This window comes from Mirounga leonina, unplaced genomic scaffold, assembly GCF_011800145.1.
Source record: "Mirounga leonina isolate KUSES-001 unplaced genomic scaffold, KU_Mleo_1.0 Mir_171, whole genome shotgun sequence".
Classification (NCBI taxonomy): Eukaryota; Metazoa; Chordata; class Mammalia; order Carnivora; family Phocidae; genus Mirounga; species Mirounga leonina.
In genome coordinates, this window is record NW_023270436.1 from 23,445,088 (window position 1) to 23,468,878 (window position 23,791).

General features: G+C 40.1%; 1 protein-coding gene and 1 long non-coding RNA gene across 7 annotated transcripts in view; one reads left to right on the plus strand and one right to left on the minus strand.

Moving 5' to 3' along the window:
• Positions 1-12,897, minus strand: part of MORC2 (MORC family CW-type zinc finger 2) — a 42,037-nt gene extending 29,140 nt beyond the window's left edge. For all 5 annotated transcript variants that reach the window (XM_035017385.1, XM_035017383.1, XM_035017384.1 and 2 more), the window contains exons 1-3: positions 11,677-12,897; positions 5,454-5,507; positions 3,382-3,416 (exon numbers count right to left, since the gene is read on the minus strand). In XM_035017385.1, coding sequence (XP_034873276.1) covers positions 3,382-3,416; positions 5,454-5,507; positions 11,677-11,744 — 157 coding nt within the window. In that variant the 5' untranslated portion in view covers positions 11,745-12,897. The remainder of the gene's footprint in view (positions 1-3,381; positions 3,417-5,453; positions 5,508-11,676) is intronic.
• A 314-nt stretch (positions 12,898-13,211) lies between these two features.
• On the plus strand, positions 13,212-22,841 carry LOC118018662. 2 transcript variants are annotated; one of them, XR_004681451.1, is made up of 3 exons: positions 13,212-15,622; positions 16,763-17,491; positions 19,134-22,841. It is a non-coding gene; the product is annotated as an uncharacterized LOC118018662 (long non-coding RNA). The 2 variants fall into 2 exon arrangements; XR_004681450.1 differs by having other exon boundaries at positions 16,763-22,841.
• The last annotated feature ends 950 nt before the right edge of the window (positions 22,842-23,791 follow it).

The window sequence follows — 23,791 nt, forward strand, 5'->3', positions numbered from 1 at the left end:
AGTTGTAATAAAATGATATCCAAGTTCTTCATTGTTTTGCAATCTGAGCAGTATTCATTTCAGTTACATATGCTCTAATTTTCCACTTACTAACCATGGTTTAGCATCACAAAGGGGATCTTTCTTTGAGGAATGGCATTGCCTATCCAAGGAAGTCAGGAAAGTCAGTAAAAATACGGAGTCTACTTCTGACAGGCACATTACTGTCTGGCCCCCAATGCTTTGGGTAAATGAATACCTCCACACTTTAAGAGTCTGGTTCCTTTGTCACCCTTCTTTTAAAACATGACTTTTTAAGGGCGTCTGGGTGGCTCAGTTGGTTAAGCAACTGCCTTCGGCTCAGGTCATGATCCCAGGGTCCTGGGATCGAGCCCCACATCAGGCTCCCTGCTCCTCAGGGAGCCTGCTTCTCCTGGAGCCTGCTTCTCCCTCTCCCTCTGTCTGCCACTCCACCTGCTTGTGCTCTCTCTCTCTCTGTCAAATAAATAAATAAAATCTTTAAAAAAAATAAAACATGACTTTTTAGTGAATTCAAACTAAATCTGATGTTTAAGGGGATTTCCAAGTTCAGTATCACTCTAGTCTCAAAATGGGAGACAGGAAAATACTTTCCCCCGTGTACTGACAATAAGAACTTTATAGTATTAGGATATTACTAATTTTATCATTGTACTCATAAAATGAGGTTGCTTTTATTCCTCCTGTTGAATGTGTTAACAAGGCTATGAGGTAGAAAAGTGTGAAGTTGGGGCACCCAGGTGACTCAGTCGTTAAGCGTCTGCCTTCAGCTCGGGTCATGATCCCAGGGTCCTGGGATCAAGCCCCGCATCGGGCTCCCTGCTCCGTGGGAAGCCTGATTCTCCCTCTCCCACTCTCCCTGCTTGTGTTCCCTCTCTCGCTGTGTCTGTCAAATAAATAAAATCTTAAAAAAAAAAAAAAAAGAAAGCAAAAAAGAGAAGTGTGAAGTTAAAGATATCTCAGCCAAGATACCCAATCTTGAGGTATTTGGAGTAAATCAAGTCTTTTTCTAAAATGTTGTAGTGCAGGGCGCCTGGGTGGCGCAGTTGTTAAGTGTCTGCCTTCGGCTCAGGTCATGATCCCAGGGTCCTGGGATCGAGCCCCGCATCGGGCTCCATGCTCTGCAGGAGGCCTGCTTCTCCCTCTCACTCCCACTGCTTGTGTTCCCTCTCTCACTGTCTCTCTCTCTGTCAAATAAATAAATAAAATCTTAAAAAAATAAAAAATAAAAATAAAATGCTGTAGTGCTTAGTACTTCTAACACACCATTTAATCCTTAACTGCCTTGACAGTTCCCTCAAGATCAAGTTATTGTTCTCTAATCATCTGCAGAGTGCTGTCTTCTCCAATTTAAGACTTAAATTCTCTAATGAGAACTTAGAAAAGGCCCCATCACATCCTCTCTGGACTCTTCCCAAAGCACAAAAGGAGTAAGAACACTGAGCACAGGATAAATGCACAGTGGTCCTTTTTCATTTAAATTGAAATCCAACTGTTCTGTTGCATTCTGAGTGTAAAGGATTAAATTTTCTTAGTGAAATTCACCCACCAAAGGTGGTAGGAGGGGGCAGGGATGACCTGTGTTTAAAATGCTTCTTTCAAGTAGACAGACTCAGCTATGATGATTTGTCCTTTCAACATCACTTGGAGTAGAGGCCCATTCTCTGCTTTACCATCTGTGCAATGATTAAAACAACATTTCTTTCAGAGGTAGCTGTAATTGCTCCTCATTAAAGTACACTTGAGATGTAAGATACACACTGCGACTTGGGAATGGTGCCTCCATTTGGCCTTAGGGTTTAAGTAACAATCTTCTAACACTCTTTTGCTGTGCCTGAGATGTATCCCTAACACCTGATATTTACTTTGTTCCTTTCCTCTAAAAATAAAAGAAGTCTTATTTTCACCACTCTGGCATAGCCTTTTGAGCAGAAGGCTTTCAGAATTTAAGCAGTACAGCTGACTTTCAGCTGTTCTGAATTTCTTTGCGCCAAAGTATATCAGGGATGAGAAAGTCATCCTATATGGGAGATTCTTCATAAAATTATGTAACATTAGAGGTCCTGAAAATTACCTCTTAGTTGTTTGCTTGTTCCCATTTATGAAATGAGTCCACAAAGATGGGTTATTTGGTAAGTGTATATTCCCACAAAAACACTTCAGTCTTCTTAGAAGCTAGTCAATGTTATTCAAGACTTTAGAAAAGTTTGTCAGAGACATGTATTATGCTAGCCAAATTGGATTTAAAAGCCATCTTCCTCTATTTTGCTTCCAAATTTCTAGCATTCAAATGACCAAAAACATGCTGGTACATACACTTAACAGGCAGAAAACAAACTAAAAATAATAATTTAAAAATTTTAAAAAGCCAGTGATAATGACTAAGAATTCTTCCACTATTGCACCCACTCCAGAAAAAAAGAATCTTACTACCAAACAGCAGAGCCAATTAAATAAGCAAAACAGGAAACACCGTTAATAACATCTTTAAATTCCAGGGTGCCTGGGTCGTTCATTTGGCTGAGCATCTGACTTTGGCTCGCATCATGATCTCAGGGTCCTGGGATCAAGCCCTGCGTCAGGCTCCCTACTCAGCATGGAGTCTGCCTGTCCCTCTCTCTGTCTCTCCCCCCACTCGTGCACTCGCTCTCTCTAATAAATAAAATCTTAAAAAAAAAGAAAAAAAACTTTAAATTCCAAGCAAAGCAGCTCTCCTCCTGACACCTGTCTGAGAACATCTCCTTAGCAAACCCCAGTGCCAACCCAGTTAACCCAAATGTTTTATGCAACTGACACCAGCAACTCTCTAAGTCTTCACTGAGGTTGCAGAGAGAGAAACTGGCCTCCAACAAGATCTCTCTTTGGCTCCAGGTACCAGTAAAATCAACCAATCAGTAATCCAACCAGTAAAATCACCAGTACTTGGTCACTTCACTCCCCGCTACTCTACTCCATCATCCCGTAAATCTCTCAGTGGCTATCTAAATAGATCTATAGGGGGCACCTGGGTGGCTCAGGTCATGATCCCAGGGTCCTGGGATGGAGCACTGAGTCAGGCTCCCTGCTCAGCGGGGAGCCTGCTTCTCCCTCTCCTCCCTCGTCGTGCTATCTCTCTCTCTCTCAAGTAAATAAATCTTTAATAAATAAATAGATAGATCTATAGATCTGGGAACCACATGTTAGCTTCCTTACACCAATATTCTTGGTTTCTATTACATGCCTGACCAGAGCTGCCCTATTTCTACCCTAGGACCTGGAGTAATTGTGCCATCTCCCCAGGCTCTTAGGCATTTCTTCTTAGGCATAGCCATACATGCATTCAAAGAACTGAACATCAGAAGAAAGGACTGACGTCTGACTTACCTGCGTAAATATCTATTCTGGTGGCATCCGCATCTCTGCAAAAGAAATCAAGATCGAATGAAATATGAAATATCAACCATCAAAATACATAGTACTTTAAGTGGGATGCATATTATTTTAAGTCTGTTTTTAGGAAGTCACATAGAAATTCTGTATCCATTAAAGTACCCTTTCATACTTGGCAACACTATTTTCCTTATGTGTCTGTGAAACAGTTCTGAAGCTCTAAATTATTTAAAATAACCACACAACACATAGGGTCTGGATACATCTTTTTAATATGGATTTCAGATTTCACAGTAAAAATATCTAGAGAATGAAAGAACATTCCCCTTTACACACTAAAAAATGACTCACAACTATGTTTCTCTCACTAATTTGATAGCCATCATAAAAAAATGTTCCAATAACTTGTCCATTTTTCTTTTGTACAAGATACTGAAAAGAAAGAAAAACATTATCTGCCACAAAACCTATGAAAAATAAGGTCCCATAGTATATACATTACAGTCAGCAGACTAATTGACAAGCCTGTAATCTTACCCTCCCTAACCTAGAAAGGAAGTTGGGGCACTCCATTAGACTCCAACCACCAGCTGAAATACAAGTTCAGTCATCAATAAAGGCTTGAAACTAATCTAGTCCAATTCTGCCAACTGCAAGGAAGGAAAATGAGGCACAGAGAGTTTCTTAAGTTCTAAATGCAAAAAACCCACTCAAATCCATACAGTTCTACATGTACCTATTCCCAAAAACATAAAAACAGTTTCAAATATGAGGAAGACGGGCAATATGTGTGCATGACCAGGAACACATACTCCCAGGAATCTCCAGTTCACCATATGATATACAAAAAGGCAGTCTGCCACAGCACACCATGGTCTCACTAAGCTAACAAGTGGCAAATTCAAACATCGTTCCATTAAGCTACAGCATTTTTAAAAAAAATACAAAAATTATGAGTCAACCAGGATTGAAACAAAATGGGGAGTTTTCTGATTAAACAGCTGTTAACAAGCACACTTCCATAAACAGTTCGGTGAATAACAATAAAACTAATAATGGTACAGGATTATAGTATAAGATATAGATACAGACAGAAAATTACCGGCAAGCTCATTAATTGGGGATGTTTAGAAAGCACTTCTACCAAAAAAAAAAAAGTACTTCTCTCCACTCTTACCCTCTTCCTTCATTATTCATCAACACTTGGTCAATAAGCAATGTGTCTGAATTTTATCTTTGCATTCAAAAACAAAACTGATAATATTTTCATAATTATTAACAGAATCTTGATTTGGATGTTGCTATTTATCTTTGAGCCAACCCAAACTTCTTTCCAGTCCTACACAGTAACATTTATAGACTTCCATCACTAAGAACTTAGTATAACACAGTGCTAAAGAATTTCTTCCAAGCACAGCTGCTAACAATAGAAGACACTTTGATCAATTGGAGTCACTGACCTTAAAATATACATTCTGAGATCACACATAACTGTGGCATAATTTTAAAAACTTTAAATGGTGTACTGTCCTGACAGCACAAATTAAATCAGCTCTTGCCTGTCCCATTAACTTGACTCCTAAGTTTCTATCTTAATTCCCTGCATTTCACTACAATTACCTTGCTCTAATACACAAGGGAAGGTAACTTTGGGGGTCATAAGCTCATTATTTTTAGGAAAAGCAAATTAAAGTCAATCAAGTAAACTAGAATTATCAACTAACTTGCTATTAAAAATACTTTTGGGGCAGGGCACCTGGGTGGCTCAGATGGTTAAGCGTCTGCCTTCAGCTCAGGTCGTGATCCCAGGGTCCTGGGATCAAGTCCCGCATCAGGTTCCCTGCTCCTTGGGAGCCTGCTTCTCCCTCTGCTTCTCTCTCTCTCTGTCTCTCATGAATAAATAAATAAAATCTTTAAAAAAAAAAAAATACTTTTGGGGTAAGAGACCTCTTAGGAGTGAATTACAGCTGCTTACAGAATTGTCTTCCTCCCACGTCTTCAGAAGCAAAGGTCACAACGACCCAGAAAGTTTTCAAGCACAGACTGTATGCCTAAAGACTACATACCTTGCATTATCAACCAGTTCAGCAAGAGCACCAAACAAGAATTCATGAGTAGTTCTGAAATGATAAATACTAAGAATCAGCAGAAGAATTACAGAATTGAACTATGACACCTACTAAGGTTATAAAATGTTAGTTTTTAGGAAAAAAAAATCTAAAGTTGCCATTTGTGCTGTCAATTCATGCTACTGAAATTTAAACTTCCCCACAATTAGAGCCTTTTAAAAGCCTTCTAAGCCCCCTCAAATGTTAATCAGGTTCTGCTATCTACTCGTGTTTATTCTTACTATGTTAAGAAACCCACTGTGAAGCATTAAGATTTCTATGTATACTACAGATTTAAAAGCAGTTTTTTTCACTACTCACGTTCTGCCTAGAAAAATGTCTGTGTTTTATTTTTCACTGCCTTAACCAGCTATCAGTTTCTGCATATCTCAAAGCATGCTTAATGGACAACTTGCTAACATTTTGCTTTACCAATACTTGCATATTATCCATTGGTGAAAAAAGAAAACCCATTTGTTTCTATGCAGTTTGTAAGCAAAATATTCCATATGAAAGTGAGGAGAAAGGAGAGAATAATCCATTTCCTGACATTTCAATTCTAGCTAAAAACCACCTTCTCCACATTAAAGAAAGGAATCGAAGACCCTCTTGTACATATTCCTCTTAGAAGGACAGCTTGGTGTATTCTTCCTAGAGTCCCTGATAGCCCCTTTAAGAAGGTCATCTCTCTTCCAGGAGACTGCTGAAAGTTGGGTTAGGTAAATACACAATTACCATAGTATTCAGAACTCAATAAATATGATATTTATGCAGAAGATGAATCCTTAAATTCTTTCTCCATTTACATTCTCTTTAATTTGTGCTGTTTCCCATAATAGTCCTCTTTATATAAAAGTTAGGATGTGTTCATCTAGAAACCCTGACTTTTGTTAAAAGAATAAAATAAAATAAAATCATTAACCTAGATAATACATTACCATCATCAATTTTTCAAAAATAAATTCCTGATTTTTTCGTATACCATTTCAGCCACTAGACAGTGAAAATTTCTGAAAATTTAGAATATACCAAAATTAAATAACCAGTGTCTAGGATCTCTGATCACTTACTATATCATGTAAAACAAAAAACAAATTGTAAAATATTTGCTTATAAAATAAACACCCAAAACTGAACTGTCCAGAACACTGGTTTTCCCTCCTCAAATAAACTGACATATTTTTACAATAGCAAATTCTGAATTAAAACTACTAGTTATTTAAAAAAAAAGAAGAAGAAAAAGCGGTTCTTGGAATTTTAGGAGTAACTTTTTCCCATGAGATCAGTGAATATTATCTGCTGCTAATCCAAAGGTGGCACCAACAAATACGTCTTAGCAAAAAGTAGAAATTTATCTCCAACAAATTCTTCTGACCAAAATCCAATCCTTAACTATTTTACATGAAAAGAAAAACAATTTCTAAGAGAAAAACCTGCATAAAACAGATCTTTAATTAAAAAATTCACATCTCTATAATCATCTTAAATTCTTCAAATTATCAGTTGAAGAAACAGAAAAGTATTCTGTAGATTACTACACTAAAGAAATAGGGAGAAATGTTAGAAAATTAAGGTGATTTGCTAAAGGTAATATAAATTAAATCTAACATTTGCTCTCAAGCTTTTAACCATTTTCCTGTCTTAGAAATGGCTTAGAAACTTACAAAGTGAGTTAGCTTTCTATACTCTAAATGTTTTTAATTTTGAGGATAGTTAGATAAAAATATAAAATAACAAATTCTACTGTAAAAGTTCTCATTTCAGTGAGAACCTATACTTTAACTATAGTCAAAGAAACTCAGAAATAATAGCTCCTGTAACAACAACAAAGAGAATACAACCATAATAAGAATGGGACTACAACTTGTATGCAGCAATCTTGGGAATAAGTATGTTTAAGAATGACGTACTGGCCTTTGGTAGTGAGAATAGTGAATACAAATAATCTTGGAAAACTAATTTTGATACCCTTTGCCATTAGGGCAAAGAAATAAAAAATAAATGGCAACTGTTTCTCAGCAATACCTATTTCTGACTGCTTCACATGAAAAAGGACAGACATTCAGAATTCAATAAGATCTCAAAAGGGCAAGCACAAAGTATCTCTGGCTAAGTTTTCACTGCTTTCTATACAATGTTTAGAAATGTGCCTTATAAATTCAGAATTTAAAGAAAACATTCCAAATGGCCTTCGTTGTTCCACAGAGTATCAATGCTGTTCCACACATACGTATTTCAGATAAGTTAACAGATAACTTTAAAATGTAGCTAACGGATACTTTTGATAAGTACTGACACATCATAAAAGGGGTCTTTTGTGACAACTGTTGGGAAGGTCAGAGACAACACTCATCTTCTCTAGACCTTCAAATGATCGATGGGTCCTACTAACAAAGTCAGAGTTCTAAATATTTCTTAAAATCATAAGAACCAAAAATACACCGGCATAATTTCTCCTCCTTTTTTCAAATAATATTCAAAGAGACACATTCATTGCTTGCTAGCATTTGAAACAGGTATTTGAATAAATATCAAAGAAAATTATTTTCACAGATGTAAAGATTCTTTGCATGTTATCCAAGAAAGGTCAACCATATGGAAAAAGGCAAGGATTTTTAGCAAACTCTCACTTTCAATTGGCTTTTATACCATTTGCGCTATGATCAAAATAGTTTTGCAGCTCAGCATTTCCAGTGACAAATTCACGGGTAAATCTACTCATTACATAAGGAAAATGGTGTCCCTATTTATATTCAACCTGAATTTAAACCAATAGATTATCCACAAGTCCATCATACAGTAATAGCTTCTCCTGTGTTCTTAAGAGATGTTGACAACAGTTAATTGCCTTAATTGCTAGAAAATAAAGCTGAGAAACTAGAGCAACCATTTTACATTCAAATGGCTTTAATATATTTAGAGTGTTAACCCACATTTCAACTAAGTCACTCAAAATATTAAGTCTCTAGAGATGGCAGGTTCCTCTATATTCACTACATATATACATAAAACAAGCCAAAATCATCATATTGCCAAGAATAAAATTTATTAAAGTGCCAACAGAAATAGACACAGAGAGCAGGGATCTTACACTTAAGCATTCTGCTGTATCAGACCACTTAGCAGTACTGCAGTGACGTTAAGATAAGCACCTTATCAAAAAGGAACATCATTACCACCACTATATCTGGAACCTAGCACCTAGATTGCTCATGAACTTTTTACTAGTAGTCACAAAACCCAACACTAAAGAGCAGTAACAGCATAAAACTGTTTTTATTTAAAAACCGTAACTTATCATTTTATACTAGCAACACCCTGTATTAAAAGGAAGTAGCCTAAAACTTTCATGTTATCATGAGACTCTCCCAGGCCTACCTTAAATCTTAATGCTGATGTAACCAAAATAACCATCAACAATTACCCTAGACATCATACAAAAAAGAACAAAAAAAAACCCTCAAGACAGATGTTTACTGTCTCCAACAAATGCTCCAGAATTTACTAGGAATGTATCTGCCTAATGACTACCACCAAAGAGCAAGCTGCTATTATATAAATTATTATACAGTGAATAAATAATCACCATCTATTCAATGTTTACTGTGTACCATGCATGAGCTAATTATAAACATTTTACATAATCCTCAAACTGTCGGATTAGCTCCCTTTTATAGATGAAAAAACTGAGGATCAGGGAAATCAACTTGTCCAAAGACTCAGCCAGGAAGCAGGCAAATCCAAGCTTGGCTGGCTCCCAAGCCCATGCATGCTCCCTCCATTGCACCACACTGATCTCTATTCTTCTAGCCTGCCTGGGTTCAGCCTGCAAGTCCAAATTACATGGGGGGTAAGCAAAGGGCCATACCTTTCATAATTCACAATATGGCAATATTGTAGATGTCAGACACCCTATTATGGTCTTATGTTTTAAAAATTAGACCAAAGGAGAAGGTACTATAAGACAAATCTTCCTATTTCTAAAGGTGACACTGCATATCACTTAACACAGAGAAGATCCATCACTAGGAGTAACAAGTCACATCTTATGAAAGTTTCCTGTAGAAATGATTTCCATTCATGTCACCATGATAAATAAATTTTGAAATTGGTTATAAGCTAACTTATCATAATACTTTAGGGTTCATATTTTCTTCTGGCAGGACTGGACACATCCCAAAATAGACAACTTCAAAGATGTGACCCAGACTAGAAAATCTAAAGCTTCCAAAATGGTACATCCAACCCTCAAATGTTCATCCAAGCAGGTGGTTCCAATTCAATATGGGAAAGTCAAATTCACAGAAATTCTCCAATTTCACTTTAAACAAGTGACTTAACTAGAGCTCAATTCTTTACCTTAGTTCTGTTCACCTATTAGTAAGATAGCAAAAGACATAATATTCCAGAACCTCAAATTAAAGGTTTTTGATAAATTGAATAGATCTTCCCAGTAGGAAGTTAACCATTTGCTTTAGAAGCAAAACAAGCCCTTAAAGGTAAAACTGACCAGAGTTAGTACTGCCTAATGGTTAAAGACACTAACCATTGTGGCCAAATAAATCTTATTGCCTTATAGTTTGATGCCTTAAATTTGCCACTTAGAAGATGTGTAACTTTTGGCATACTATTCAATCTGAGCCTGTTTCCTCAACTGCAAAATAGGAATAATCCTTACTCCAGCAAGGTTACTATAAGGATTACTTTACACATCTTTAGAAGCGGTAAGAAGCAATTAACTGTTGTAACTATTATTTTATCATCAAATAAAGTCCTTGGGGGAAACTAGAACCACCCACCCAATTTCCCAAGTCCCATTCATGGTCTTCCAATGTTATCATATAGTCTGTCATTCCAAATTTGGACTCTCATGCCACAATTCAGAACTGAAGTAACCATTTATCAAACCCAATCACCTGTGAACATCTAAGTGGCCTTCAAATGCTTGTTCTTAAACATGGCAGTTCAAATATAAAAAAAGGATACTCAAGATTTTGCCCAAGACTGTTACCAACTAGGTAAGCAAGCCTGATCTACAACCTTATCTAAGTGGGTTTCAGATTCATCATCAATAGCATGAGACTTCACTTAAATGGCCTCTACTCTAAAACTTTCTAGTTCAATAATAAGCTTCCTAAACAAAAATAAAACCAGGCTATCACCATTTGGCAATTCACTTCACTACCCAGAAAAAAATTTATTTCCTTGATCAGAAAAAGAGCAAACAAAAAACTACTCTCATCACAAATAACATATTGTCCTTTCCCATAAAAAACTAAAATTTATTTTTATTATTTTATTATTACTAGATGATTGAAGTCTATATCCTCAACCCTCAGGGTGGTTCATCAGATCTCTGGGCCATTCATGTAGCTGCTCATCACTTCTCCAGGCACTAAAATGGTAGAATACTTACCTTCATCTCGAAAGTGACAAACAAATGTGTTAAAACACTATGTGGTTATGATCCCACAAATTACTTCCAAGAGAGTGGGCATAAGAATTAACCCTAAAACATTCCAGGTCAACATGGGATAATGATAATCTCTTCATTAACTCAAGAACCGTAAACACATGTGTTCTGTGATTTGCACACATTCTGGGGAAAGGCTAAATTGTGGGTTTAAACAAGTTACCATTTCCTGCTTAGCACATAAAATCTATATTGGATGTAGGGACGAATTTCCCAGGAAGATAAGGCCAACTGTTTGCTGAAAAGAGAAACTAATAATTTCTTCTCACAAGTTGTCATTTAAAGGTCTTCTTTCTTTTTTTTTTTTTCTTCTTGTTAGGAAAAAAAAGACTTGTTATAACCCAACTGTTTTGGCTGTTGTCACTAAAGAGAAACAGTTGATTCTAGAATAGTCCAACTTCTGGCGATCCAAAGAAGAGTATCTGTTGGATTCCTATCAAACACTTGAGTGAAACAACTCAAAATATGGACTTCAAAACAACTAAAATTTGCATTTGGTCAAATATATTTTGATCCAACAAATGAAGATCGTATTCTTCTGGATTAGCAACAAATATTTCACTGATCTCAGTTCTTCCATACAGAGCTCAAGACTCATCCAGTGATACATCCCCAAAAGTAAAAAAGCAGAATTTTCTGGGAAAAGGAGTTCTGTATTATCAAGGAATGAGTTAGCAGTGACCTCAGTGGCACCTAAAAGATACTTACGAATTTGTATGCAGATATTCAAAGGTTAGCTGAGCTCGATTCAGACTGCTGTAATTTGTGAAAGCCATGAGTGCAGTGAGGTCTCCAGTCCTTCACCCACTAACTGGGAAATACAACCTTACAATGGAATAGATTTTGCAGGATTCCTTCCAGTAAAGGTTTGGTTAAGTCTGTGCTCCTTACTGTTAAACAAGGTTACCTAGTATCTATCCAAAATATATTCTAAGAGATGTCTAACCCTACAATTGATTTCGCTTTTAAATTTTTTATCTTCTTAATGACTGTGATGTAATATTCTGGAAAAAACTGTTATAAATCTGTAGTCTTAAAGAGCTTTAGCATTCAGTTGCGATAGTTCAAGGAGTTGAATGTAGATGGTCTTGGAGTAGATGGTATTGGGAGTTGGAGGTTTTATTACTGCTCCATCTTCACGTTCTTCAAGTTTTTTTGCTCCTCTAAATTTCCGATCAGAAAATTTACCAATCCGGAAATTTACCAACTTCTGTCATGAAACTGGACAGTCACCCATTTCTTCACCACCAATGATGCCAGGGTTCTTAAAAAGGCCCCAGGCTGGCGGCCATGAAGTCGATGGAGTGCATATGGCGTTAGTTCCGGCTTCACCACCTCCCAACTGAATGGTCTCGTAAGCGCTGGTGATGATTTCTGTTTCCAAAGCCCAGACCCAACCTACTGCGTGCTCCCGCCCCAATCTCCTCAGGGTAGTGGGTCAAATTACCTCACAAAGACCCACAAAAATGCCTCAGAATTGACCCGCCCAAATCACCTGAGGCGGGCAACGCCCCTCCCCCACTTCCCTCAGACAGAGGCCTCCGGCTCTCAGGCCCTTCCTGGGCCTGGGTTCCGAGGCCGCCGCCTCCTCACTGAGAGGAGTTAGTCCCAGCTTTCAAGGCTCGGACGAGGGCTGTGTGGAGAGCGCACAACCCGACCGGGCGTTGCCCGGTGCTCAAAGCTGCCTTTGTCCCTCCCCACGGAATTGGAACCCAACAACCGCAGCGCGCTCTTGGAACCATGTGCTGCCTCCGCCGCTGCCGCCGCCGCCGCGAGACCAGCCGCCCACGCGCCGCGCTGAATGAGATGATGACAGGACTCAGCACCACGGAATTCGGCGTTTAGGGCTGCTCTGCCGCCGCTGCCGCAGCCGCCTCAGCCACCTCAGCCACCGCTTTGTCTCCGCTACTGCACACAACCCGGGCCGCCTCGCGCACTCCCCGACGCCCCAAGCCCCCGAGGCCTCCGCGGCGCATTCGGCCAATCACAGAGCCGCAGCTCCTCCCGCCCCCGCCCTGATGCGACGCCTCCTGATTGGCGGGTAGCGGGTCTCCACATGACCGGATCTTGCTAGCCGGGCCCGCCCCTGTCACGTGAGAGCGCGCGCCTCTCTTCCTGCTTTCATGACCCTCTCCGCCATTTAAAGAAACAGTACCGGGGGCGGGCCGAGCGACGCAGCCGGGACGGTAGCTGCGGCGCGGACCGGAGGAGCCATCTTGTCTCGTCGCCGGGGAGTCAGGCCCCTAACTCGAAGAAGCCCTGGCGCGCCCTCCCCCCCTCCCCGGTCTGGTAGGGCGAAGGAGCGGGCGCGCGGTCGATCGAGCGATCGGTTGGCGGCTCTTTCTCCTGCTCTGGCATCCAGCTCTTGGGGCGCAGGCCCGGCCGCCGCGGCGCGCGCCCGGTGGCCGTTGGCGCTCGCGCCGCGTCTTTCTTCTCGTACGCAGAACTCGGGCGGCGGCCTATGCGTTTGCGATTCGACGAGGAGTCGTCCGGGTGGTCGGCGGCGGCGGGCAACTGCTCCGCCCCGCTCCCGGGGAGGCGGCGGCGGCGGCGGGATTTGGCGCGACCGGGGAGGCGGGGGTGGCCGGGGCCGGCCTGGAGGCCTGGCGCCACCCTTCGGGGCCTGCAAGGACCCAATTGGGGGGGCAAGAGGGCGCTGGGGGATGGTTGGTGGTGGGCTTTCTACTTTGCCTTTTCCTCCTTATGCCCCCTTAGTGAGGGGCGGGAGCTCTGGCGGCAGCTCCGGGGTGGGGAGACGAGCCCCGGAGTCGGAAGAGCTGGGTTTGCTTCCGGGCCTAGCCACCAGCTGGCCGAGTGACCTTAGGCAAATCACTCTGTAATTTGTCGGCGCCTCAGTTTCCTCCTCTGCCTATCAATGTTTGTGGGGTTGAAAGCGCTTTGTAACGTATAAAGCGTCGGTGTACGGAAGGGATGATTATTGTTTGTAATGGGGTTTTTTTTGAGTTGTAAGAAAAGTTAGCAATTGCCCAGTTCTTGAATTTTGGAACCTGGGAACCTTGGATTGAAGTTGGAGATCCCCCAAACTCCCCGAAATTGTATGTAGAAATAGTGGGAGTGTGCATTTTGGGGACTGAGGATCCATCGCCAGCAAGTTATCAACGGGGGCTGTAACCCAGAAAAGTTAAGAACTACAATTGTTTTATGCCACAGGGAGGAAATTGAGGCCTAGATGTCATTTGGGACCCTTCACAACCGATTTGAAGCCCCTGTTTGAATCCCTGGGATATGTGAGCTGTTTCTATGCATAATGGATATTTGGGGTAACAACGCTCCACTGCTTGGCTTCTATTCTGAGTCCTTTCCCTTTACCATGGGGTGCCTGAAGGGTGGCTGACAACGTTGGTATGGTTCAATGGCACCCAACATAAAGCAGCTAAAACGAGAAATGAGTGTGTTCTCTAGTATCAAGAAGCCTGTTGAAGCTTTGGCCCAGCAATTCTTAGTGTTCTGCTGCTTATACTGGTACCTGACTACCTGTCTCTTTCATTGACCATTTTCCACAACCATGGTTGCCATCCATTACTTGCTTCTATTTTATATCCTTAGTCTGTGCGGTTGGTAGTGAGCAGGCTTATTTTTAAATGGTGCTGCCGAGTCCAGCTAATTAATGGTGCAGGTGGATTTTTAGCAAGCTGGCTCACTGGTACACAGACTAAACCAGGCCTGGAATTCCTGAAGATGTTTGGGGGTTTATCTTTATTAATTGAAGGTTAACACTCTCTGAAGAGTTTTGTTATGACTTCTGCTGAACTTCAAAATCAGTAGATTTGGAAGTGTTTCAATGCTTAACTTTTTTTCTGGCCTGCTTTGTATTCTCTTTGCTTGCAAGTGTGTTACTAAGATGGCCAAAATGCCAGTTATTGCTTCTTTGTTAATTGTCAGCTGCTTTTATCAAATTCCAGGCCATTGTCCAGCAAACACTATAGAAATGTTTGAACAGTTGGATTTCAAACATTTTAATTTTGTGGAGTGGTGCTTACCAGTGGTACAGCTCTAAGCAAGTGAACATAAACACATTTAAGTGTATTTTGTCTGGTTAGGTGTTTACCTGTTTTGCTATTTCATACAAATGTCTGAGAAAATCAGTTGACTATTCCTTTTACCTAAAGGGCAAAGACAAATGATCTCACTTCCAGAGAAATGACTGTTTTGGAGAAAAATGTGTTGGTCTTTTAGCTCTTTTGTTATTATCTGGATGTACCTCAAAAGAATCTTAAGACTGTGGTGATCTTATAAGATGCTTTCCTCGGGAGAAAGGAGGAAAAAAAACAACTGGAACTCAAAGCTTGAAATTCTGTGACAAAACATGAGATGTCCAGGATAGGAGGCCGAAAAGGTTTCACTACAGTGTTCTGCACTAGCTGGAGCAGATGCTTTTCTGCGGAGCCACGGCATGGCCTCCAGATTTCCAGATTTTCAACACTTGGGACCTGAAGAGTGTGTCAGGATGTGACAGGAACTCTGGAGCTGAATATTTTTGGTTTTGAATTTGGGGGCTGTTGACCTTGCTTTGAGAAGAGACAGCAACTGAGCAAGCGCTGCCACCAGCACCATTACTGGGAATTTGAAGACCTGAGTTTCTGCCAGACCTTCAGTGCAAACTCTAGCAACACTCCATCAAAAGTGAACTACGGTACTTGCATTTTCCAAAATGCCTCATTCTTTACTGACCATCTCTGCACTTTTGTTCATGCTCTACTTTGGAATGTATTCCTCTGGTTCTTCACCTGTCAGAACACTGCCATTTCCTCAATATCCACGTCAGATGCTCTCTACTTCCATGAGTCTCCTTAACTTTATCTTTTTTTAAGTTTCATATTCTGTTGTTTACCTTTTAGTTATCTTTGCATAGCATACCTTGTAAAGTAGTCATGTGCAAGCATTTGCTCTTTTTCCAGATAGCAAGCCCCTTGAAAGCAAGGGCTTTGTTTTAAGGATTTTTGCCCGCATGTACTACCTACATATGATGAAGCCTTTCATAGAAAGGAGTAATTTAGAGAGTGGGCTATCGGAATAAACAGTAAGCGTTTGCTTAATTGCTGTGTGGTAACCTAATTACTTTTGATTAGGAAAAAGATCACTAGTTATGGGTCATGTTTCTTTCTGTGTTTCATGGTGGGTTTTGTTTTGTTTTGTTTTTTCTAAATTTAAAAAGATTTAGGGAGCCCTCAGATGTGAAGAGAAACTGAAAGATTGCATAGGGTATTAATAGAGGGTGCAAATACCAGGGTCTTATTCCCGGGGTACCTTATTCTCTCCCACACAAGATGGGATCTTGTTAAAATGAAAGTTAAAGACCGCTTTTAAAAAAGTACAGGTCATAAGATAATTTGAGGAAAGCATTGGAAAAGGAAGAAGGACAAGATCTCCTTTGGTGTTGGTATATAAATTTAAATTCGGTTCTTCTCGTGCTACCAGTGGAGCCACTTCTTTCTCCCCAATCAGGCACTACTCAGCAGCCTGAATACAATCAAATTACTCCCCCAAATTACGAGACTTAGGGCAATTCCTGTTTGCTGCTTCCCTAGGACAGTTTGTTCTCAAGAGTCAGGAAGCAGTCCCTGCCAGAGAACAATTATCGTCACTGATTGTTAATCAGAAAGCTTTTTTTACTCCCCATTTATCATTTGTCAGCTTCTTAGTTAGGCTTATCTAGAACTAGTACCCATCAGGCAGCTGATATGTTGACAGCACACCCACCCTAGTGTTAGTGTTCTGTGTTTGTAATTCCGTGCATTTGTTATCTTACCTGTTTTGTTCCTGTCCCTTCCAGTCCTGTGCCTCCTGATTGCTGAGTGTTCACCTGGACCTTCTGACTACCTTCCTTGTACTGTTCCATCAGCCTACAGATCTGGTACCTGGATTTTTGCCCTTGGTGATTTCCTTCACCTTACTGCTGAAGAAGACACCATTCCAGTGGGCCACTGTGATCCAAGAGGCATTCAACCATCATGATGTGGCCTTCACCTCCACTCCTGTCCTGTTCCACCCAGATTCAGCACAGCCCTTTATAGTGAAGTCAAACTGTTTAAGTCAAGTAGCTGAAGCTATTTTATCACAACAAAGGCCCAATTTGTTCCTTGATTGTGCATTTCATTTCTTCAGTTAAAGCCTTCAGAGACACATAATAAATTTGGACCAGAGGATTTTTAGTTATCAACACTGAAGAATGACAACATCTTTTCAAGAACGGCATTGGACCATACCCCACAATTTCAAATGATTGAAATTCATGAAGTGTCTAGGATCCTCTCCAGGTCACTGGACCTTATTCTTTTTCCACTTCAGGTCTATAGTAGCCTACTGAATAGAAAGCAGATATTCTGACCAGCAGATATTGGGATTAAAACAAAGGCACAGTGAACTCACAGCATCTTTGGGATTACTCAGGAACCAGAACTTTTCACACAAATTTAAGAAATTCTGCCAAGGAATCCCTTTATCTAACAGCATCTCACAAAGCTGCAGTCAGATTCCAGAAAAGGCATCTTGATACATCCAGGTAGAACCTATAATGGTAATCCCTTATGTTTATATAGCACTTTATAGTTTCAAAGCACTTTTACATGCATTAATCTCAATTATCAAAATAACACAGTAAATTATAATCCCTTTTTGCAAATGAGGAAATGGAAATTTAAAAGGTTATCCAAGGTGACACAGCTACAAAGTGGTAGAGGTCAGGCCTTCTGACTCCCAGTCCAGTTCTCTCCATGGAATTAACTTAGCTTCAACTTTACCTGCAGTGTTAAGATGACTGGAGGTTGGTAACCCCAGAAAAGTTTTTAACTTCTGATCTGGTACCCTCAGTCAGTCAGGATGTCATAAGTGTAATCTTGTGATGGCTGCACCTAGACCAGAATTCCATGGCAGTATCCCTAAGGTTTAAGAGAGGACTGTCTCCATAGTGGCAGATTATTCCAGTCAACAAGGCACACGTTCATCTGACAATAAGACTATGTAACATGAAACACAAAGCTACTTTTAGATCTGTTGTTCCCATGGTCTTCCCAAATGGCCTAATTGATTGGAGATCCCTGTTCATGTTTTGTTCTCTTTTTTTTTTCCCTAGGTTTTACTAATAACTCTTAGACACCAAGATCTTATCTATGGTCCTCTACCCCCAAACATGTACTTGACATGAGTCCTACATTTTTTTAGAGCAGTGCTGTTCATATATGTGTGTATGTATATTTGATGCATACTCATAACATGTATACGTAGAGCTTCCATAGTCCTGTAAGATGGTAAAATATGTGTTCCCTCCCCTGATTCATTGTAGTGTATTAAAGGATCTCAGAAGGCTTGCGACAAAGAGCCTCATTGAGCTGTTTAGCCCAGTGTGTCCTAAGTATAATCAAACACAGAATGTTATTGTTGCAGCATTCCTTTAAACGGAATGGGGAAACTGCTTTAATGCAGTATAGCCAGTACTGGAGACCCAGGAGTAAACAGCATCTTTGAAGCCCCTCCCCCCATTTCTGACTTTGTCAGTAACTGCTTGAATTGGTATGTCTTTATCATCTGAGAGTCCTACATCTTGACCATTACCTCTGTTTTTCTGTTAAAGGAACCGTTAGAAGATCTGTGAGGATATATGGGAAGGGAATGGGGAAAAGTTAATGTTGACCCCCAAATTGGAGGAGTTCCATGACATTTAGCAATATACTTCTCTGTCCTTAGAATTGTGCTGTAAATCTAGCTCAAAGGCATTGAGTCTCAGGTGGGTGAGGAGATTGGGAAGGGAAGGGAGGAGGAGAAAGATGGAAAAAAGGGGGAGGAGGGATGAGAAGGAAATATTTTCTTAGAATTTGAGTTGTGGCCCATTGAGATCTTACCAGTGCTTGAAGAGAAGTCCTCTAGCCATGGACTTGGGATAATATTTGCAAAGAAATGGAATGCATTTTGCAGACGTATGCTGACTGCAAAAATCCAATCCTGTTGTCACTTAAAACCAATAGCCTGTTCTCTGATAGTCACAAACCCAGTTTGAGGCCATCAGAATTTACAGCAAACTTGAATGTTAACATCATTCTGTAATGTGGCCCATATTAGGGAAAGAATGACTAGGAAAACACCTTCTTGGCTTACCACAGACTTTGCTCACAGTTTCTGGTTTCTGTGACCTATTTTTTGTATTTCAGCATTTTGTGAACAACTTATTCTTAGATCATTGGTTTTCCAAAGGCTTTGTGACCATGAAGCCCTTTGGATGAAAACTGTGTGGAAGCCCAGAGTAAAAGAGAAGCTGCTGTAGATGAAGCAGGAGTGGGGGGCCTGAAACCTGCCACACAAGCATCTTCCTTTACCACCATGGTGACCCCTAAGGAGACTTCTTTACAACACCTAAAATTCTTCAGAACACAGTTTGAAAACCACTGCCCTAGACAACATGTGCAACCTGAATGGCATTCTGATCTGTACCTCTACCCAAGCCAGTCCGTGTTCAGTTGATGCTGCACATTCTTAGGAATACTTACCGTGGGCAGAATCAGAAAAGTGCAAGAAGATGGGCATATCTTTGCCCCCCCAGAGTAGTCATGTGGGCCGAAAGTGGTATCAAATGGACCTAGATTAGCAGCCCTGTACCCCCAGATGGATTTCAAGTCAGTGATTCCTGGGATTCAATATAGTCAGCAATTCATATGTACTCCACACTGACACACCCCCTTACCCAGCCTCTTTAACAAACACCAGATGCTCTAGCGGTACTTGAAATATGTAACTTTGAAGTCTTGATCCTCCTTGGATACCTGAATCGCCAGGTATTGAAGCTGGTACTAAAGTTGATGATGCCTCATTGAGGCCATATTAGACCAACTTGTACATTGGACCTCCCATCATCAGCCATGGTACTTTACTTCGTGTGCAAGGGATAACCATTACCTATGAAAGTAGAACTGAAATTCTGGCAACATTACCTAAAAGGGTACCTGGTTATTCATCTTATTCTCAAAACTACCAGTCACTATGACTCAACCAGTGGCAGTTACACTGCTTCTTGGTTATTACTCAGTTTAACTGCTGTTTCCAGGATAAATGAGCTAATAACCTTAAAAAAGTTTCCTCCATCATTGGCATGTCTGCTCCACAATTATGAATACTCTGCTCTAACTACATGTAACACCTGATCCACAAGAGACTATTTTTGAATATCCTCTCTCATGTATGTGATTTTAAATGTGATCTTTTGGAAATTTTTCTTCTAACCAATGAGAGGTGTTCTTTTATGATGGCTCTTTTGATGTCTGGTACCATCAACTGCAGGTGTTAGGGATATTTGGAGGTAGGCCTCTTGACCAGGCCATGGTAGCTTGCTTGCTGGGCATCTCAAGTTACATATCATCTACCTTTTTGCTGGAAATGTAGACTGACTTGAAAATCTACAAAGCCTGCAGCTAAGATTTTATCAGTAGACTCAAGAGCTTCCTGCAGCTTCTTCCTAATGTTACAAGACCAGTGTCTTGTCTTTGTGGATGTTTTCATGGAATTTCATCTGTCTCAGTACTGTTGTTTTATACTGATTCAGAGTGGCTGACTTCATTCCTTGCTATGAGATACTCTCAGGCATTAAGACACTTACCTGTTTCTGCAGGATGGATTCAGTTCGTGAACTCCCAGACCAGGTCATGTCAAACAAGTAGACTTTAATTTGTGTCGTGAGAAAAATCTCAGTCCCTTACTTCACAATCTACTTAAGGGCCAGCTGTCCTCAACTATACTCTAATGAATGCACTGGTTAAATGTTGGGAATGGTTTCTTTGTATCTTTTGTCTCTTATTCTCTAGACTAACCCTGATTACATGACTCTGTCTACAAATCATCAAACAAGGCCTGTGCATCCTCAACTAATAAAAATCTAATGACTAGCTTGCTTGTATATACAACTATTTGTTAATAAGAAGTTATCTACAAACTCCATTTTTCTACTACCTTCAAAATGTCAGCTCGATTTTCTCTTCTGTACTTACAGAAAAAGACACTGATCTACACTGCCAGTCATTCCCTTTAATCCTGTCAAATGCAGTCAAAATGAGGGGCTTAAGGTGAGGATGATCATCTATTCAAGAGTCTAATGTACGCTGTGTATAAGAATTGATGGTTGAAAATGAAGAAAGCCTAAAACTCAAACCCAGGATCTTAACTACTATCTGCCTGCCTCAGATCTCAATCTAAGTCTTTCAGCAGCACCATCCAACCAATCTAAGGCCTTGTTTATAAGCTGATTCTCAGAGATGGGCTGAGTTTCAGAAGATGGAGACTTGATTACCAAAGAGAGTAGGGCCAACCTTCATGAACCTGGCTCTCCCAACCTTGTCATTCCCAGATGTAGCATAGACTTCTCAACAGAACCTCAAGTCTGAATTGAGAATATAGCCTTCTACTGAGCTGAAAGTTCTGGGGCAGATAAACAGAAAAATGAAAGCTGCTATACCTGACTGGCCCTTTAAGATCAGAAAATGATATCCAGAGTAAACCCTAAGGAATGACCCTGGAGTACTCAGGGTAAAAACTAATTTACAGAGCTTCGATATCAATCTACCCATTTTCCCAGATCACATCCTGGCTATTGGTGTGGCTAGCCCTGCTGAAGGTACCCTATTTGTCTCTTTAGACTCAGCCCTTGTATGCCTTTTTTGACATGTTGGCAATCAGACTGGCTGTGCATGAGAGAACTACAACTGGTATCAGCCTGTCTTACACTCAGTTCCACCAAGGAGTTTTGAATAGAAGCAGCCTGCATCTCACACACATACACACACCCCCAGGACTTAATGTTCACAACTGGAAGGACTGTGCTATATACTACTTGACCAGCAGCCCTTTTTTTTTTTTTTAAGTGCAGAGTAAGCCTCTACACTTACATATATTTCATCATTTTCAGCACTTGAGACCCCTTCTACCAGATCTGAGGACTACAGATTGAAAGCACTGTCCATTCCTCTCTTCTGCAGTAATACAGAGGTGACAGAAATGTACCACTTCACCTTGACAAAAGACTAAAGGAATGCAAGAAAAGTTTTCCACGGAACTTAGAAGTTACACTGACTTAATAGCCTCACAGAACTATTTGCCAGTGGGAGGCTTGTTGTCCTGCGTTGTGTCTGCAAGATGGCTGGGCTCTCAGATTCAAGGCCACTGAGTTTACTTCTGTTGAAACGCTATTGCATCATCCAAAGTATGCTATTGGACACAATTATTCCATTGAAATGGATTACAAGCTTCCTGAGTACAGGACAAACTTAACTCCTCATGATGTTTTTTCAGAATACTTTTATCGTCAAGAAAGTAACAGATGCCAGCTGTTAGTGAACAGATACTAAACTTTTTCAGTATTATGGGTCATATTGACATCAGGTTTTGATTGACCAGCATCCATTCCATCTCTTTGTAGCAACTCTGTGATGTTTCTTGGAACCACTTTTCCGTATCTTCAGTCCACATGATTCAGACAGTCTGGCCCAACTTGAAGCTTCATGGGTGGACATGTAATTCAGACCTGATCAATCAGCATAGTCCATTCTTTCACCATAAAGATTGGTTCTGGAATGGTTGTGTGATCCAAGTTGGTCCGGTGATACTCAGCCCTAGGAGTTCTACTGAACTGTGGAGGAGAAGCTCAGAAGCTCTCTTTACTGAGGTTGCTTGGCTTTGTAGTATGAAAAGCTCAAACCAACAGGGCCCACCATATCAAATGAGCCAGAGAATGAAGCCAGTGCAGAGCCAAATGATGGAGAGACTTGAGTCCTGATGACAATGTTTGTGCCCCTGGATCCAACCGTGCCTGAAGCTAGTATATCCCTATGGACTTTTCAGTTATGTGAGCCAATAAATACCCTTTTTTGCTTTAAGTTACTTTGAGTTGGGTTTCTATTGCTTAAAATTGAGTCATTCCTGACTAGTATACTGTCTACCAGCATCGAAACTTGACAAATTCAAGTATTTATTAAACTGGAGGTCATGGCCACACGGAAGTCTTCCAAACCAGAAGACAAAGTGAAACAGGAAGTGACAATGTTTAAGTTACTACAGAAGCATAAAAATTACATGGTAGAAAAATATAGAAGAAAACCTAAATGTGTATAGGCAAAGGATTGGTTAAATAACACATGGCTCAGCCATATAAAATCTACATGGCTGTTAAAATTAATAAAATACAGTTATTGTGTATGAACATGGAAAAATGGCCATGATATATTAAGTGAAACAAACAATAGAAAAATGTATAGTATGAACTCAAAAATTTGTGTTTATGATGCATAGAAAAGTCTACTAATGGCTTTCTTCAAATAGTGTAGATTACATGAACTTTCAGCTTTATACATTTCTGTATTTGAATATTTTCCACTAATATTACATTTAAACTTTATTTAAAAATAAAGAATTTTAAAAATTAAATTTAGTACTTATCGTTTGACTTGGGCAAGTTACTTACCACTGAGCTTATTTTGTCAAGTAATTTAAAATACCCATCTTTCTGTTAGTGAATATTTAGATAAATATAGTCATCATCCATTAGTGAAGCTGACAAGGTTATTGTACCTTGTTTGAGGAACTCAAACTCAGCGATTGATTCTTAATTTTTCAAGCATGTCTCTTTAAATGAGGTTTTTTTGGATTATCAGGATATCCTAGTATCAGTGTTCATCAAAGATTATTCCAGTTCTCAACTGATTAATTTATTAAGTCCTCTATTGCAGTGTTCACAGTAGGTAGGTAGAAGAAGAAGATCATCTTTGAAATCCTTGAGTATTTTGATACCACAGTCAAGTTCAATAGTGACCTTTTTATTGCTAAGTCT